The 15538-nt window shown below is 38.0% G+C and overlaps 1 protein-coding gene across 1 annotated transcript in view; it reads left to right on the top strand.

Annotated features, from left to right (window-relative positions):
* pappaa (pregnancy-associated plasma protein A, pappalysin 1a) overlaps positions 1-15538 on the top strand; it is a 97307-nt gene that overhangs the window by 39921 nt on the left and 41848 nt on the right. The window contains exons 11-14 of the mRNA XM_073839929.1: positions 2723-2919; positions 10851-10958; positions 12516-12651; positions 12768-12981. Of these exons, the coding sequence (XP_073696030.1) occupies positions 2723-2919; positions 10851-10958; positions 12516-12651; positions 12768-12981 (655 nt within the window). The remainder of the gene's footprint in view (positions 1-2722; positions 2920-10850; positions 10959-12515; positions 12652-12767; positions 12982-15538) is intronic.

Raw genomic sequence — 15538 nt, forward strand, 5'->3', positions numbered from 1 at the left:
TTCTCTAGAGCTCCATGTGGTGACACATATGTTGAATATTGCTCACATTAAGTCATCAAAGTGAACACTTTAGGAGAAAAGATCACAATGTGTCTTCACAGTTTTGAAGTGGGTCCAGTTTCTCTCAGAAACCGAGCCTGGCTCTTCTCTGATATGATGCTGTGAGTGTGACAGTGACCTGTGGTGTTTGCCCTCAGCATGCAAGGGAAAACTGCCTAATAAACCCACTGACTCATGGACAAAAGCATGCATATTTAGAGAGAAAAATGCTAAACAGTTTCATAGCTGGTAGACATATTATTTATGGCTGGTAAATGTTCTGAATTCACTGATCATTGACAAGTGTGGATGTTTACTTTGCTACCTATGATATCCAACAATCTTGTGTGTGTGGTCTCATACAAACAAGGACATCACAGTTAGTTAAACTAAAAGGAAAATGTAACTAGAGTAGATTTTTTTTTTTTCATTTTCAAGACTCTTAGTACTAAATTCCAAAAGATCAACAAATATTTTTAACTGACTTCTATACAGAAAGTCACACTATAACTAATAGGTGTTTAATACAGACCGACTTTCAGTCTGGTCTCAATAATAATAAAAAAAAAGTATATCTATAAAAAAGTTTCATCTATAAACCTCACTAGAGTTTCCAGCTGAAATAAACACTAGAGGCAGTAAAATACCAACAACTTTTATTCCAATCCACAGAAATTAAAATTACAGGGACAGATTTTTTTTATTTTCATGCAATTCCTTCCACAATACTATGTTATGAGCTCAAAACACTTTTACCATAGTGGATGATTTGTAAACTAATACATTTTATTGTTTGCATCACATAACCAGCTCCATATGTTTGGCTTTTTTCTACCTGAACACTAGAGGCGGTAAAACAGCGAGCACTTGTAATCATTTTTGTACACAGTTGTGATCACAGCTCAATATGTTTCACTTTTCAGACATAACAAGCTTGTAGCTACTCCGGCATAGAGTTGGACTTAGGATGTGGAATCCTTTGTTATGAAAAACATGAAAAACATGACTCACATGAAAAATGAGAGATCGAAAAGCAAGCTAAAACGGCATGATTGCGTTTTTACGTCACAACTGCTTTTGTTCATACTATCTGGTAAATTTAGGTTTAGTGCAGATGGTATGTTATTATAAAATGTTACTGAGCATTAGAGTTATAGCGCAACTCAACTGACATTTCAAGTCAAACCTGCAGTGACACACAAAACCAATGTCAACCAAAATGTACTATATGTATGTTCATCTGTTCTAGGGGAAAAAAACAAACACTCTTTTAGCATCACACAGTGGACATTTCACATCAAATAGGCAATGTCACAAAATGTATGAAAGGTTCCACGTCTTGCGTTTTCGTCATGAGATCAAGTTAGCTTTTTTGACATAGTAAACCTGCTCTGTAGCACACCCGGTACAATATATTTTTCCTTCTTTGCATATTTCATTCACTTTTTGTTTTGTTAACTCTATTATTTTACAGGTAGGTTTAGTTGGCATCATGTTATTTTTAAATGCAATAAAACGTTAACCTTTTAGGGCCACTCACCAGACATTTAAATGCTTTTAATTCAGAGTAATTTCTTCTAATAATGCACTTTTAATTTGCGCTGTTACATTTAATTATATCACTGTAATGGTACTTACAGATTTTCCAACTGTTTTGTTTCTTGTGTTTGTACAGTATCAACATCTAAATTAATTCTTTGAAACAGGATAGTCAAATATATGAATGATCCTTACAGCAGATCACTCAACCTTGATCCCTTAATGGATAGAGTTACAGTGCATTGTTGCATTGCATAAAACTGAGTGGTGCATTTCAGCATTTTAGTCTGGCCCATAAGAACATTAGTATAGTAACATGTACGGTATATACATAATTTATGATACTTATATTTGAAAGCCATTAAAATAAGTATTATTGATGCGACATATCAGATTGAGTCATATGACCATGCACTAAATTTGACTTTTACTTAATGCAGTTTAATGTGGAAAGGACAATGGAATTTAATGGATTTTTTTGGAGATCAAACAATAATTGGCAGGCCTTCAAGCAATACATCTACAGAACCACTTTTTGAAGAGCTCTGTATTACATAAAGCTGCCAAGATGATAAGCACTATATACAAAGCATGTGCATTTGCTATTTGTTAGCATATCAGGATAGACTGCAAGAGAGAGAGAGTAACCAGTAAATGACACGCAAGAGGTGTATCAGATGTAACCTTTCTTTCTTTCTTTCTTTCTTTCTTTCTTTCTTTCTTTCTTTCTTTCTTTCTTTCTTTCTTTCTTTCTTTCTTTCTTTCTTTCTTTTGGGTGTTTAGTATGATACTAAGCTTCTGTAAATCTTCGTAATTCCTGAGGAACTTTTTTAGCACAAATATGCAAATGTAATTGGTTATAATGTATACCAAAATATCAGTAGTCAATACCAATGATTTTTACGGATTTTATGAATTTTTCAATTGATCATAGAAAAAATAAATATTAAATAAAAAAGTGTGAATAGCCTGTGTCTTGCGAGCTGTAGTTTCAATGCAGCTTCCCAAACTGTATCATATTTATATTCAGAGAACATGCATATGCTGCAAAGTCTGCAGTATAAAGCCTGTAGAATTTATATGATGCTAACACGACTGTCTCTCTCTGTTTTTCTTAAACCCAAACATGAACGCCTCTCTTCAGATGAGCCCAGCATGTGCTACTATTACGACGGCGACGGCGTCTGTGAAGACTTTGAGCGGGAGACGAGCGTGAAGGATTGTGGCCTGTACACACCGAATGGTTTTTTGGATCAGTGGGCCACCTCAGTGGAAGTGTCCCATGAAGAGAGGCTGTACTGCCCAGCCGACGTGGCTGCTGGATATCCTGCTATTACTAAGGTTAGTGTCCCGCTAAATTCAGCCTTAGGTGCATTCACACAGCGATGGAGGTAACCTAGTGGGTGTTTCAGCTCGATTAGTGTCAGAAGCTGTATAATGAGGTCAATCATGTCAGCGTTCTGTAATCAATCCATCACATCACTGTACATTTTGAATTACTGGTGTATAAATTGGTGTCTGTGTGGATAAGCTTTAGACATTTTGCACATTCATAGACCACCCACAGCCTGTTATCTGATGCATGTTGCTCAACAAAAATGTTCTTAACTTGACAAGATGCAATATTATTGCTGACTTAAAACTGCATAAACTCTTAGAACCTTCATTGCTTAAATGGTTCCATAAAAACCTTTAACATCTGAAGAACCTTTCTGTTTCACAAAAGGTTCTTTGTGGCAAAAGAAGGTTCTTTAGATTATAAAAAGGTAAGAAAGAGATGGTTCTTTAAAGAACCTTTGACTGAATGGTTCTTTGTGGAACCAAAAATGGTTCTTCTATGGCTTCGCTGTGCAGAACCCTTTAAAGCACCTTTATTTTTAAGAGTTTATGCCATTTTTACCAGTACAAATATTGTTTAGAGGTTAATGTGACATTGATGTGAAATCAATTGATGTGACTTCACTTTCTCTTATTGAAACCATAATCAAAGCACGTAATTAAAGTACACAAAGTAGTGAGAATATTGAGACCCAAACTGAACAAAATATGCAATTTGGTCCAGTTTTCTAATATTTATATGGCCAAAAAGATGGCATTCTGAATGCTTGTAATGGAGATCAATGATATCTGTATAACAGTATAGCAGGCTACTTACAAAAAATTCTGGAAATGTCATTTGTCACTCTATTTCTTGAATAATATTCCTCAAAAGCCTGATGGGTCATATTTGATACTCATAAGTAGTTTCAGCTCAGTAAGTGTTTATCTTGAAATATTAATATCAATATGAAAGTTATTCATATGTTTACTTACTAAAGATGACTTTAAATGGTTAGCCTTTTGAAACGTTTGTTGACTTTTGCAAAAAATGGTCCTTTTCATTTAACTTTGGCTTGCCACAAATACTTAGTTTCTTCTGTAAGACTGAAGATAAAATCTCCAGAGCTGAGCAGACCATAAAGATGTCTGCGAAATTACACGTCGACCTCAATGTCAAACGGCCCTTGTGCACAATGTCCTGGCCTTTTGCCTTCGAAGAACAGACAGTGTTAAGTATGGCTGAGGAACGGCTGTTTCCTAAAACATCCAAGAAGTAAAAAATTCCATGCAAATTGCACATTACATAATATACTGACAACCCCTCTAAAAATGGTTCTAAGAGTAAATTTTGCTTATTAATGCACAAAAAAACCTAAGCAGAGATTCACTCTTTTCATTCATACTTTTAAATATGTAGCACACGTGACTCTAGTTTCATCTGGCTCTTAGAGTGCCATCTGCCGTCTGTAGCTTTGAAATACTTGCATCTTTGAAATGCTTGTGTTGTTTTGTTTTCTTCAGTTGTTTGTTTTGTCCCCTCATTCAGAAGGGTCCCGTACCTTCAAGGCCCGTTCACCCTTGTAGGGAAATGAGCATAGCCGATAGGGATCTGCTGGGATAGTTTCAGATCATGGGGGAGGATGGGTCTGTGCTGGAGCATCAGATGCCAGTGGGCCTAGAGCCACTGCTTCAAGCTATTTGCCGTGAAGAACAAGCTGATCTTTAGGTCAAGGGAGCACACTTTAATTCATGTGAAAGTCACATCTGAAAACTTACACACTGTATCGTCTCTGCTCACCACCTGACATTTTAAAGATGGGCTGTATGTCTTATATCTAGAGAGAACACGGTGTCTTTTCTTCTGTGTGGCCTGGAAGAGGTGCTCTTGATTTAGGTCATTTGCTGTTACGCTATTAAATTAACATTTAATACCAATTAATCACAGAGCAGTTACGTACTGTAGATCCCAGTTGAAAGTTCTGTTATCGGCCTGTTGAGGAGTCAGTGATCTTTCACAGATGACTCCTAAATCGCCAGTGCTAAGGAACTTTAAATTATGATTTGCCTGGTACAACTGCTTTTTTTGAATAGTTAGGAAACTAAGTTAATTATCAAATTATATGGTTTAAAACAAGATCAGTATTTATTTGGCAGAAATGCAATAAAGTTATTTTCACATTTGAAAAAGATGGCAATATTAATGCGTAGACTTATGTATACCTTAAATATACCAATTTTAGATATTATGTATTTTATATGCATATTAGCATGCCTATTAATAACATATTGGCTCATTATTAGTTCTTATAAAGCACATAATCTGCATGACCATATTCTACGCCCCTGTTCCTACCCAATACCTAAACTTAACAACTATTAATATGCAGGAAATTAGGAGTTTATTGAAGCAAAAGTCATAGTTAATGGCTTGTTAATAGCGAGAATTGGACCTTAAAATATAGTGTGACCACAAATAATTGGCCAAAAGCACAATAACCTAAGTTAGAATGTTTAAACATTAACATTAGGCATTTCAAAAAGTGAAAAATTCAATAGTTTTTGCAGTGATACCATAGAATATTCATAGTGTGAACAAAATTTAATAATGTAAGAACCTTTTGTGCAGTGGGAAGTTCCCATGGATGTTAAATATTCTTAATGGAACCATATAAAGCATTGTTTTTAATATTTTTAAATAATATTTGAGAGCGTACAATGCATCCATCAAATCTGAACTTAATTTACACTGTATGTTCATTAAAGTAGTGTTTTTTTCCTCATTATTTCCTGAATGAGTAATTCAGCTTGATGCACATGCCTGTTTTGCACAATTATATAATAGTATGCATGCAATGTGTGCTTTTCATAATTTGTAAATATAATAGCTTACAGTTTTATAATTTGGCAACCGTTTCTGCAATTGCTTTTATATAACACAGTTTCATGAGTGTAACCTTTCCAATTCTGTGCATGTTTAAAAGCCTGGGAAGAAAGTCTTGGGGTTGTTACACAGACCAGCTAATCGTGCATCAAAATTACTGTTGACGTATTTAAATAATTACCTGCTCCTAATTTTACCTGTCTCTTGGGCTAACTGCTGCTGGGGTCAGTTGAGGTACTTCTAACACCCTACACCTGGCCAAGCACGAACAGGACTCAGAGTTCTCCGATGTAATAATGCTTGAACAGAACATCTTGTTCATGTGGTGGCACCATTGGGATGCTGCTTTTAGCTGATGCCGGTCCAGGGGGAATTCACCAGTTAACAGTAAGTAAGCACATGCTAGCATAGCGTGGTCACATAATGCAGCCAGCTGATCTCGAAAGCGTCCATGCTCCTCAGAAAGCGATGACGCAAGCTCCATTGCCCTGGAGGCCTAATGACGGCACACAGGAGAGCATTGTGCTGCTGGAGTCTGCGTGTGAACAGATGAAACCACAAAACACTGGCAAGGTCTTGCAAGGTGGGAAGGAACAGAGGAGTCACGCCCATTTCCTCGCTGGGTCACTAATCGTCTTCAGCAATGCTTTGATTGCTGTGCTGCAATGTGGCAAGATAACTATGTGCAGTCAACTCTCAGGGTTTCCTAATTTACTTACAGAGAAGCCCAGAGATTTAGGGCCGATCAACCAATTTTGTGCAAATTTTATTTAAGAATTTGATTTTAATTATTCGTGCAACCAGAAAAGGGACAGCTGGTTTCCCCATACTGTTGAGCTTCTTCTGCTTCATTTATAATTCCCATTGAAGACTGGACTGGCAACCTCCATTTACACTGCTGGCTGTTAACACATCAGGGTTTTTGGAAGTCTGTTGAACTAGGGCTGTTTATGTGATGTGGAGGTAGCTCACAGTCGGACCGCTCTTGGGAAGCCATTGGCCAACCGCATATTTTCCTTGTATGCCCACAGAGGCAAGAGCCAATGCTTCAGGCTTGACACACTAGATGAAGCTATACCAGGTGCAGTCCCAATTATGAGATCAGTGCTGTCATAAACCATCTGTGAGAGATTGATATGGTTGAGGTTGCACCTAGCCGAGAAGTGTAGTCCCACTCCCAACACTTCCCCTTATTCTGCAAGTGCATTTGTGGCAGATTTTTGAGCCTTTCTGCATGGCTTCCAAAGGATGTTACCTCACATGGCACTTTGTGCAGGGTTCCCTCATGTCGTGATGGTTGCTTAAACCTCACAAAGGTCTTGCGATAAATATCTTGCAGATGTTAGGTGGTTAGTTGGCAAAGCATTGTCTTATTTGTCCCAATTTCGCTGGAAAAACAAGTTCAAGTTTATCCAATGTGGGCAGGGAAAATAAACAAGCAAATATGCAAATAGATTCCAAACAAGAAACACTCATTTTCCTTAAAATGGTTTGTGTACGCTGAAGAAAAGCAACAGTAGAGTTGAAAGTCTTAAAGAAGGAAAAACAAAGACGAAATGCCTCTAAATGTTCACAATGACACAAATGTGTTCATTTTTCATTACTCTAGTTAGCACAAACAGCTGCTCGGTTGCACTTTTCATGCACTTCAATGTTCAGTAGATGCTTCTGCATTGAGAGATCTTGCAAAATCACACTTAATGCCTAAAACAACAATTTCTGGTTCATTTAAGCCACACTGGTAAAGGTGGAATACACTGCTAGCAAGAAAACAGAGAAGGGAGAATGGCTGTGGCTGTGGCTGTCCATGGGTGGGAATACAAAAATTAGCTTTTAGCTTTAGCTGCCAGAAGTCTATTAGATAACACAGGTTGTGTCATTTTCTGTAATCCGATGGACTTTCGACAGTTCCAGGTTGAACGTTTGCACTTTTGCTGACAAATAAACAAGGACTTTAGAGTGCCGGTATCATGGAAAAAGACTGCAGATTGTTCATGAACATATGCTAAAGACATTATAACTATGCAAAGCTGGTTGAAAATCTGCAAACTTATTCTTTTAATCAAGCGATCCAGGGGCTGATTCGGTGCCAGGTCACACAGCTGTTCTTCAATAAGCTTTTTGTACACATGGGTGAAACATGGGTTCCTTTGTGAGAACCCCCCTGGTTTGCCGTGACTGAGTCAACCCTGGAGTGCTTTGTTTTACCTCTACAAAGGACACCTGTTACATATCCACATCTCAGGATCACTGAAATTGTGGTCTTTTGTTTGAAGCAGCAAACATGGACACTGCTGAACTTTGACACGTCTGATTGACTGGCTTAGTTCACAAGTTCACATGTTCAAGTAATCTTTAATGAAGAGGTGGTGTGCACATTTCGTTTGCCATCCATAATGGAGGGTTCAAGCTTGAGATTCACCCTGATGTTGAGGTACCCTCTAGGACAGTGGTTCTCAACCCTGTTCCTGGAGCCCCCCAAACAATGCACATTTTGCCCGACTTCTTAATCAGATTAGTTCTGGTCATTAGACCTAGAATTGATTTGTGAAAGAAAGGAGGCAGTGTAAAAACCACTGCCCAAAGACTTTCTTTGACTGGTTTAAGTGGTAAATAGCCAAGGTGGTGGAGGACTGCTAGAAAAAACTGTTGTAGGATCAGGGCCTTCACTAGCGGGGAGGAAGCTATTGGGGGCCCAGCCACAAATGTAATTTTAACTGATGGGGACCAAACCCAAGGAACGCAATTTCAACCAGAGCCCACAGCTACAAACTGCACCAGTGGCTAAAAACAAAGTAAGCTTTAAAATGCACTGGAAGCTAATGGCAAGGCCTCAGCTGAACTGAGCAAGAAGAGTTTTGCTCACGCAGACAGAGGAGGGACATGCACGCAGGAGGCCTGCCCCTGTGGCTCCCAATGATTCTTCTCCATTTCCCTTTTATCTTAAGTGGTGATTTACAAACAAAATCTTGGGGTTTGGCTGTGGTTGTGTGTATATGTGTCTGTAGTAAGGTGGTGGTAGGGGGGCGTTCCACTCCAGCACTACACAGCTGGTAGACATTAGCTCTTGGACACAATTGTCAAACCATCCCAGGCTTACTTTGTTTTCAGCAGTGAATGCTTGAGGTTGTTTGCTTATAATTAACTTCACATTGAAACATCCAGTTGCTGGGTTGACCATGGTGCTGGGTTATAAGTGCAGTTTTTCTGCATGTCGTCTGCTACGCTGCACATACATACAAAAGTGTAAGACATGGTGACAAAAACAGCCACTATTACATCACGCCACAATTTTCTGCGCTTGAGAGTAGGCCGCCAAACCGCACCGAGTTGAACTTTGCAGCTGTCAGTGATCCACCTTACTGACGTGACCAGCCTCACGGCTCAAGATCTCAATCAAGTATTTTTTTTTTTAGATCGGTTTTCCTCTCGGTTGAAAAAAACACCCCAACCAGCTCTGAGCACTGAGTGTTGATTTTTCCAGCTCCTTTTATAATTTACAGCCTGTCCTCACATTCCAGTAACCTGTGGTTTGAGTCAATAAGTTGTAGATCATTTGTTTTATTGGTTTATTTAGCCCCTCATGCTGGGCTATTGGTGGGCCTTTCCTGGCGGTGATGTTGTGGTTTTACAGTGATGTCACAGGCCTGCTATGCATCCGCAGGGAGACTTCCACCACCCACCGATAGGTAGCCATTCCCCCAATGACCTCATCAAATCAATGATAAGTACGCGTAGAGGAGCCGAGAAGCCACTGTAGAGGTACACTTTTGTACCTTGCCTTTGCAAACATACTTTTAAATAGAGTACTTAATATGGCAGTATATACATAGAATAATATACCTTAATATACCTTAATAAATTTATTATGCTTAATAATATACTTTAAAAGAATATACATCAAATTTGAACTGAAAGTAATGTTTTAGTCTCTTAATTGCATGTTGATTGCAACTGAATGAAAATGTATTATAGGTACAATGTACTTATTGTGTTCATGCAAAACAATATTAATTGCTATTAATTTACTCACCCTCAGACCATCCAAGATGTAGGTGACTTTTTTTTCTCCAAGCTAAAATCATGGTCCTTGGTGATTCATGAAATGCAAGTCAACAACTGTCAAAAAAAAAAGCATGAGAACATAAAATGAATACAGTGGCCCCTGATGATATTTTGAGGTCTTATGAAACAAAACGTAAATTAACATTATTTAAAACATTATTACCTGTTTATTACTTATTATTAAATTATTATCTAATGTTATTATCATTATTTATTTGAGATTTTAAGTAAACTACAAATGCGCATCCAATACCTTTAAGCTCATGTCTGTTTCACAACCAGCGATTTATTTGAAGGCTTCTTGCTTCGCATAAACATGAAAAAAGTGCACACCTTGCATTTAGGGAAAAAAAGTGCCACCTGCGGTTGCATTGCTTGGAAATGCAATATAGCTTTATTCCCTTGAGGGACCAGATCATACATGACACATCAACAGTTCTCTTGGTCAGATGCTTCATTATTTTTTCCTTGAGGTTTCCATAGTGGCTCCATTTACATGTATCATATTTCATATGGTCAGGAGAATGAACGAAACATGGTGTCCTTGTCTAATGTCATGATGTGCACAGCTCTTTTTTTCAGTGAGGTTCGATAAAATCACTTTCGCAGTATTCTCAACACATCACATTGTTTTCATCACATTGTTTTTCAGATTCTAGCAGACAAAACAACAGGGAAAAGATTTTTTTTTTATCTTTAAAACTCTTATAAATTCAAAAGACATAAGCCGACTTTGAACATTCTGAGTGAGAAATTTAAGATAAAACCCTCTTTAAATTAGATTAGAAAAGTTTAAAAAGCCTTGGACTTGGACAGTTTGATGGCCTTTCTTGTGGTTGATTGATTGATTGATTGATTGATTGATTGATTGATTGATTGATTGATTGATTGATTGATTGATTGATTGATTGATTGATTGATTGATTGATTGATTGATTGTAATTCAATTAATTCTCAAACTGAATTTTGCCCAACCTTGGTAAATGTATATATTGTCTTTCCCCAGACGTGCCAGTCCAAAGTGTTTGACCTGTCTGATGGAGTGTCTCAGTACGCCTGGTTTCCATGTCGAGAGGCCCAGGGTGTTTCCTGGTATCCCCAATACTGGTTAAAGGTGAGATTTGTTTTTTATCATAATAATTTTATTTGACATGTTGGGAGATTTCAACTACAAATATGCTTCATGCCATAGTAGTTGTTAAAATACATTGCAGAATATAAGCTGCTGTGCAGGTTTATTAATTACTTTAGGTAAGACATTAGAAGTAATTAGGATAAACTTTTAATGAATTGTTATCACTGTTATGTCAGTTGAGAAAAATGGGGTGAGAAGGCAGAATCATCCAGCTTTTAATGTATGGAACTAAGCCATACAAGTAAAAAAAACTGAACTGACAGAGGGCAAGATATACTAGATCTGATGAGGGGTAAAACAAGAGACAGTTGTGAGAATTAACAATTCAGTTGACTCAGTAGGCTACTATGATGACAAAGGAAAAGTGAAAACACAGGAAGCAAGAAAAAAGCATAGGAAAACCAGGTCATACAAATTAAAATGCAGAACAAAACGCAGAATATAACCTTAACAGTCACCATGCTTCCCTAGTTAATTACTCATAGTACATTAAGACATACTTATAACTGCATAAGTTGCATAAATTGTAAAAATGTTTGTTTCAATAAACAAACATACATACATCCAGAACAGAAATCTGAATATTGAATAAAGCCAGGTTTAAAATTCTTGTTTTACTTTGTTGACTTTGTTTTTAATATTTAACTTTTTATCCCTCAGTAAAACATAAAATATTGTCAACAGGAAAAGAAAATGAATTTTTTATTTGTTTTAGGAATAAAATGTTATATAAATCAAGTAAATTGTAAATTAAATCCTCTGTAAAATCCTTCAAAATATAGATAGAATTAAAACTGTGAAGTTTAGTGAAGATTTTTGACTCAGAGAAAGCAAAAAAACTCACAGCCTTTAAGGCTGCATATAGATGAAGTGTTATAATACAAACACAAATGTGTATTTGGATTTTTTTTTTCCCACTGTAACTGGATGACATGTTATGGAAACAAAATAGCCTAAATCTTAAAATTGAGCAGTGCATGAAAAAAATAAAAATAAATAAAAATAAAAACAATGGTTCTGCCTGCTGTGATGCAGTTTTGCATTTACAGTGGGTCTGATGGTTAGACCCAATTTTCAACTTATGTGCATCTAGTGCAGGGGTGACCAAACCTGTTCCTGGAGATCTACCATCCTACAAAGTTCAGCTCCAACCCTGATCAAACACACCTGAACCAGCTAATTAATCTCTTAGGTAGCACTTGTTGATTACAAAAAGCTGTGCTGGAGCAGGGCTGGAACTAAAGTCTGCAGGTAGGTAGATCTCCAGGAACAGGGTTAGGCACCCCTAATCTAGTGACTGTTTTGACAGTATAGAACAGGAATGCTCAAAGTCGGTCCTGGACAGCTGTTGTCCTGCAGAGTTTAGCTCCAACCCCAATTAAACACACCTGAACCAGCTAATCAAACTTTTACTAGGCATACTAAAAACTTCCAGGCAGGTGCGTTGAGGCAAGTTGGATCTAAACTCTGCAGGATACCAGCCCACTGGTATAAAATAAGACTTCAGCATGTAAGATCAGCTCTTGTTTCCGACAGGCATATTTCTCACATCCTATGGTTGCTGCAGCCGTTATAATCCACTTAGCCGCAGATGGAACCAGCTACATCGACCAAGCCCAGTGCAACATTACAGTCCAACTGATCGACACCAAAGAGGGCGTCCACAGCTTAGGTGAGAGCACGTGACATTTCAGTTTTGTGCAACTGTCAACTTTGATTGTAATATTGGCAGTTGCCTAAATGCTGATTACTTTCATATGTGGCCATTCCTTCCCCTGAAATGTTTAGGCGACTGGCGTTTGAGCTGCCGCACCAATCCTCTGGTCATCCCTGTGAGTCATGACTTGAGCATGGCCTTCTACCACACCAAAGCCATTCTCCTCATGTTCCGCTCTGATCTCGTGGCCATCTCCGGCGTCGGCCTGCGTTCCTTCCAGTTCTTCGACCCAATCACCATCAGCGGCTGTCAAAGCAATGAAATATACAACCCCATGGGCCAGAGGTGAGTAGTCAGGACTAGAGTCAGACAACTGGTTTCATGGAAGATGTTACTCCTTGGTTATCCATGCAGTTTATGGTAAATAATTTTAAAGAAAATTTTAGCTTGAGTTATGAACTAGGTTTTGAATGTTAAAGGGGGTTTACAAAGTAACAAATTATTCTTGATCTTTTAAGTAATACGAACACGTACTGTGACATTCAAAATCCAAAACCTTTTCCTTAGTCCAAAAAAGCAAGTCTGAAAGTTCTGAAATCCTCCAGTTTCGATGACACAAACACATTGATATATGACCTCCCACATGTATGCATCAAGAAGTACCTTGAACCATAAAATAGGGTAAACACCTTATGAAACTTTCTTAGTCTTAGTTCTGTTCTGTTTTCCAATTAATATATCCTTATGCAAAAAACATTCATTTGACAAGCTGAATAAAATAAAGTCTCGTTTTCTGAGACATCAAACAAAATTTAGTGTGGTTTATGCTTAATACAACAAGAAAAAATGGAAAAAGGAAAATAAACATAATTCAAAGGGAAAACAAGTTTATTATTCTGCCCAACTGCCAAATACTTTTTTTCTTTAGCTATATTATACCTGACAGCAAGCAAAGCATTGCTGCTCAGCATCCACAAATTGACTGTTTAATTGGTCAGAAAGGCTGGAAAATGGTAACACACAAATAATTATGGAACTTGTTTAACATTTTTAATGGATTTAATGTATACTGAAAAAAAGTTAAGGGAATCTGTTTTATATTGTTTCCTGATGTTTTCAAGGCCAGAACAGCACAGTGCTCTAACCTTTATTTGAATCAGGCTGTATGACATTTACGTTCCATAAGGAGACTCCAAAAACACACAAAACTAGGGACAAAAAAGACAAATAAATCTAGAAGAGAATGTACATATCACTGCACTCATAAATAAAACAAATACGCTTTCACAAACTTTGCATTAGTGCATCAAGTTCATGTCTTCTGAACCACATAATTTTCAGTTTGAATCATCGCCAGGAAACTTAAAGAAAACCCTTTACATCTGACTTCTAAAATGATGCCAGAAATAATCTATGCATTGTTTCAACATTAAATAAGAGTGATCTCATAACAAATCATAGTGAGCATCCAGACCAGTTGAAAACGCATGCACAAGGCCTGTGTTGTGTTACACACTCATCATGCTTGCAATAACATGTAATAACATCCATTCATGTAAGGATGTGCAATAAACATAATTTGCTTGATTTATAGAATGAGGTCATTTTGAAACAGCCACTTTGCATGCAGTTAAAGCTGAAAATTATTAGTTTGACTGGAAAGTGCCTCTTCTGATGCTGTATCGGAAGCAGTTTGATTTGCTTCAGGTCCATAGTGCACTTTATCAAGTGGCTGATTTATTTGAGTAAAATAATGCTCAGAGGCATGCATGCTGAATATTCAGAATTTGTAAACTTCTTATGTTTCTCAAGTGCATATATACACAAATCTGATCTACTCTATCTAGATCTAATGCCAACCTTATCTGAAGTCCTTTGACCACAAACACCATATTTCCTGTAACACTGTCTGATACAAAACACCATGTCCCCTATTCCCAATATTGTTAACAACAGGGGCCATTAACATGGATTGGTTTTATGTGTCCCTCCCTTTTTTCAGCATATGCCACTAAAGCATCAGTTTAATGTGTTCAGAGGGCTGAGTTTGGCACTGGGTCTTGGCTCATTGGTTAATGGCTGTACCATAAATTAATTTGCAAACTAATAAGAGGAATTTAGGCCAAATACTTACAATGGTTAGCCTGGTTAACGCCAGACCACGTTATGACTTCGTCATGATTCGTGGTCTGGGAACCACATGTTCATTTTCTCGTATTTGAGGCGTGGTTTGCGAATGCCCAGAGCCGTTTATTGGGCGCTACGAATGTCTATCAAATGCGCCTGTGCGTAGCTCATAGCCAATCGTTTCAATCATACCGGATGACGTATACAGAGCGATGGTTTAACGCCAAAAGTTGCTCTTTTTTCAAAATAAACTTGCGTTCTAAACTACTTAGAACACTATCTAAGGGGCCGTTCACATGTCGCGTCTTTGCGCGCAAAAGTTCGTTATTTCAAATGTAGACGCGCGGTATGCGTGGCGCATAATGGAAGCGACGCGGTTGCGACGCGCTTGCGACGCGCTTGCGTTTTCCATGCGCAAGCTACAGAGCGGTTTGGAAAGGAGAAAGCGACGCGCCTAGCGTTTTCCACGCGTTTTTAGGCGCGACATGTGAACGGCTGCATCGAATGATAACTTGCTGCCATGCTGGATCCATAGTTATAAACAAACTGCTTCGGTGAGTCGCGACGCATAGAAGGCGTCATCGTCTTGCTGCTCCCTCCCCGTTCTGTGATTGGTTCCCTATCTGAGGTGAAAATTTGGTCCATGGTTTCCATGCTACCTTCCAGCGTGAATAAAATCGCGCTGTGCGGAAGGCAGCATGGGGACACCCAGGCTAGACTAAAAGAGCTAAAGGAGAAACAATGCAGATTTATTTTTATAGCCTTCTTTGCCCAT

This window comes from Garra rufa, chromosome 5 (assembly GCF_049309525.1).
Source record: "Garra rufa chromosome 5, GarRuf1.0, whole genome shotgun sequence".
NCBI classification, from domain to species: Eukaryota; Metazoa; Chordata; class Actinopteri; order Cypriniformes; family Cyprinidae; genus Garra; species Garra rufa.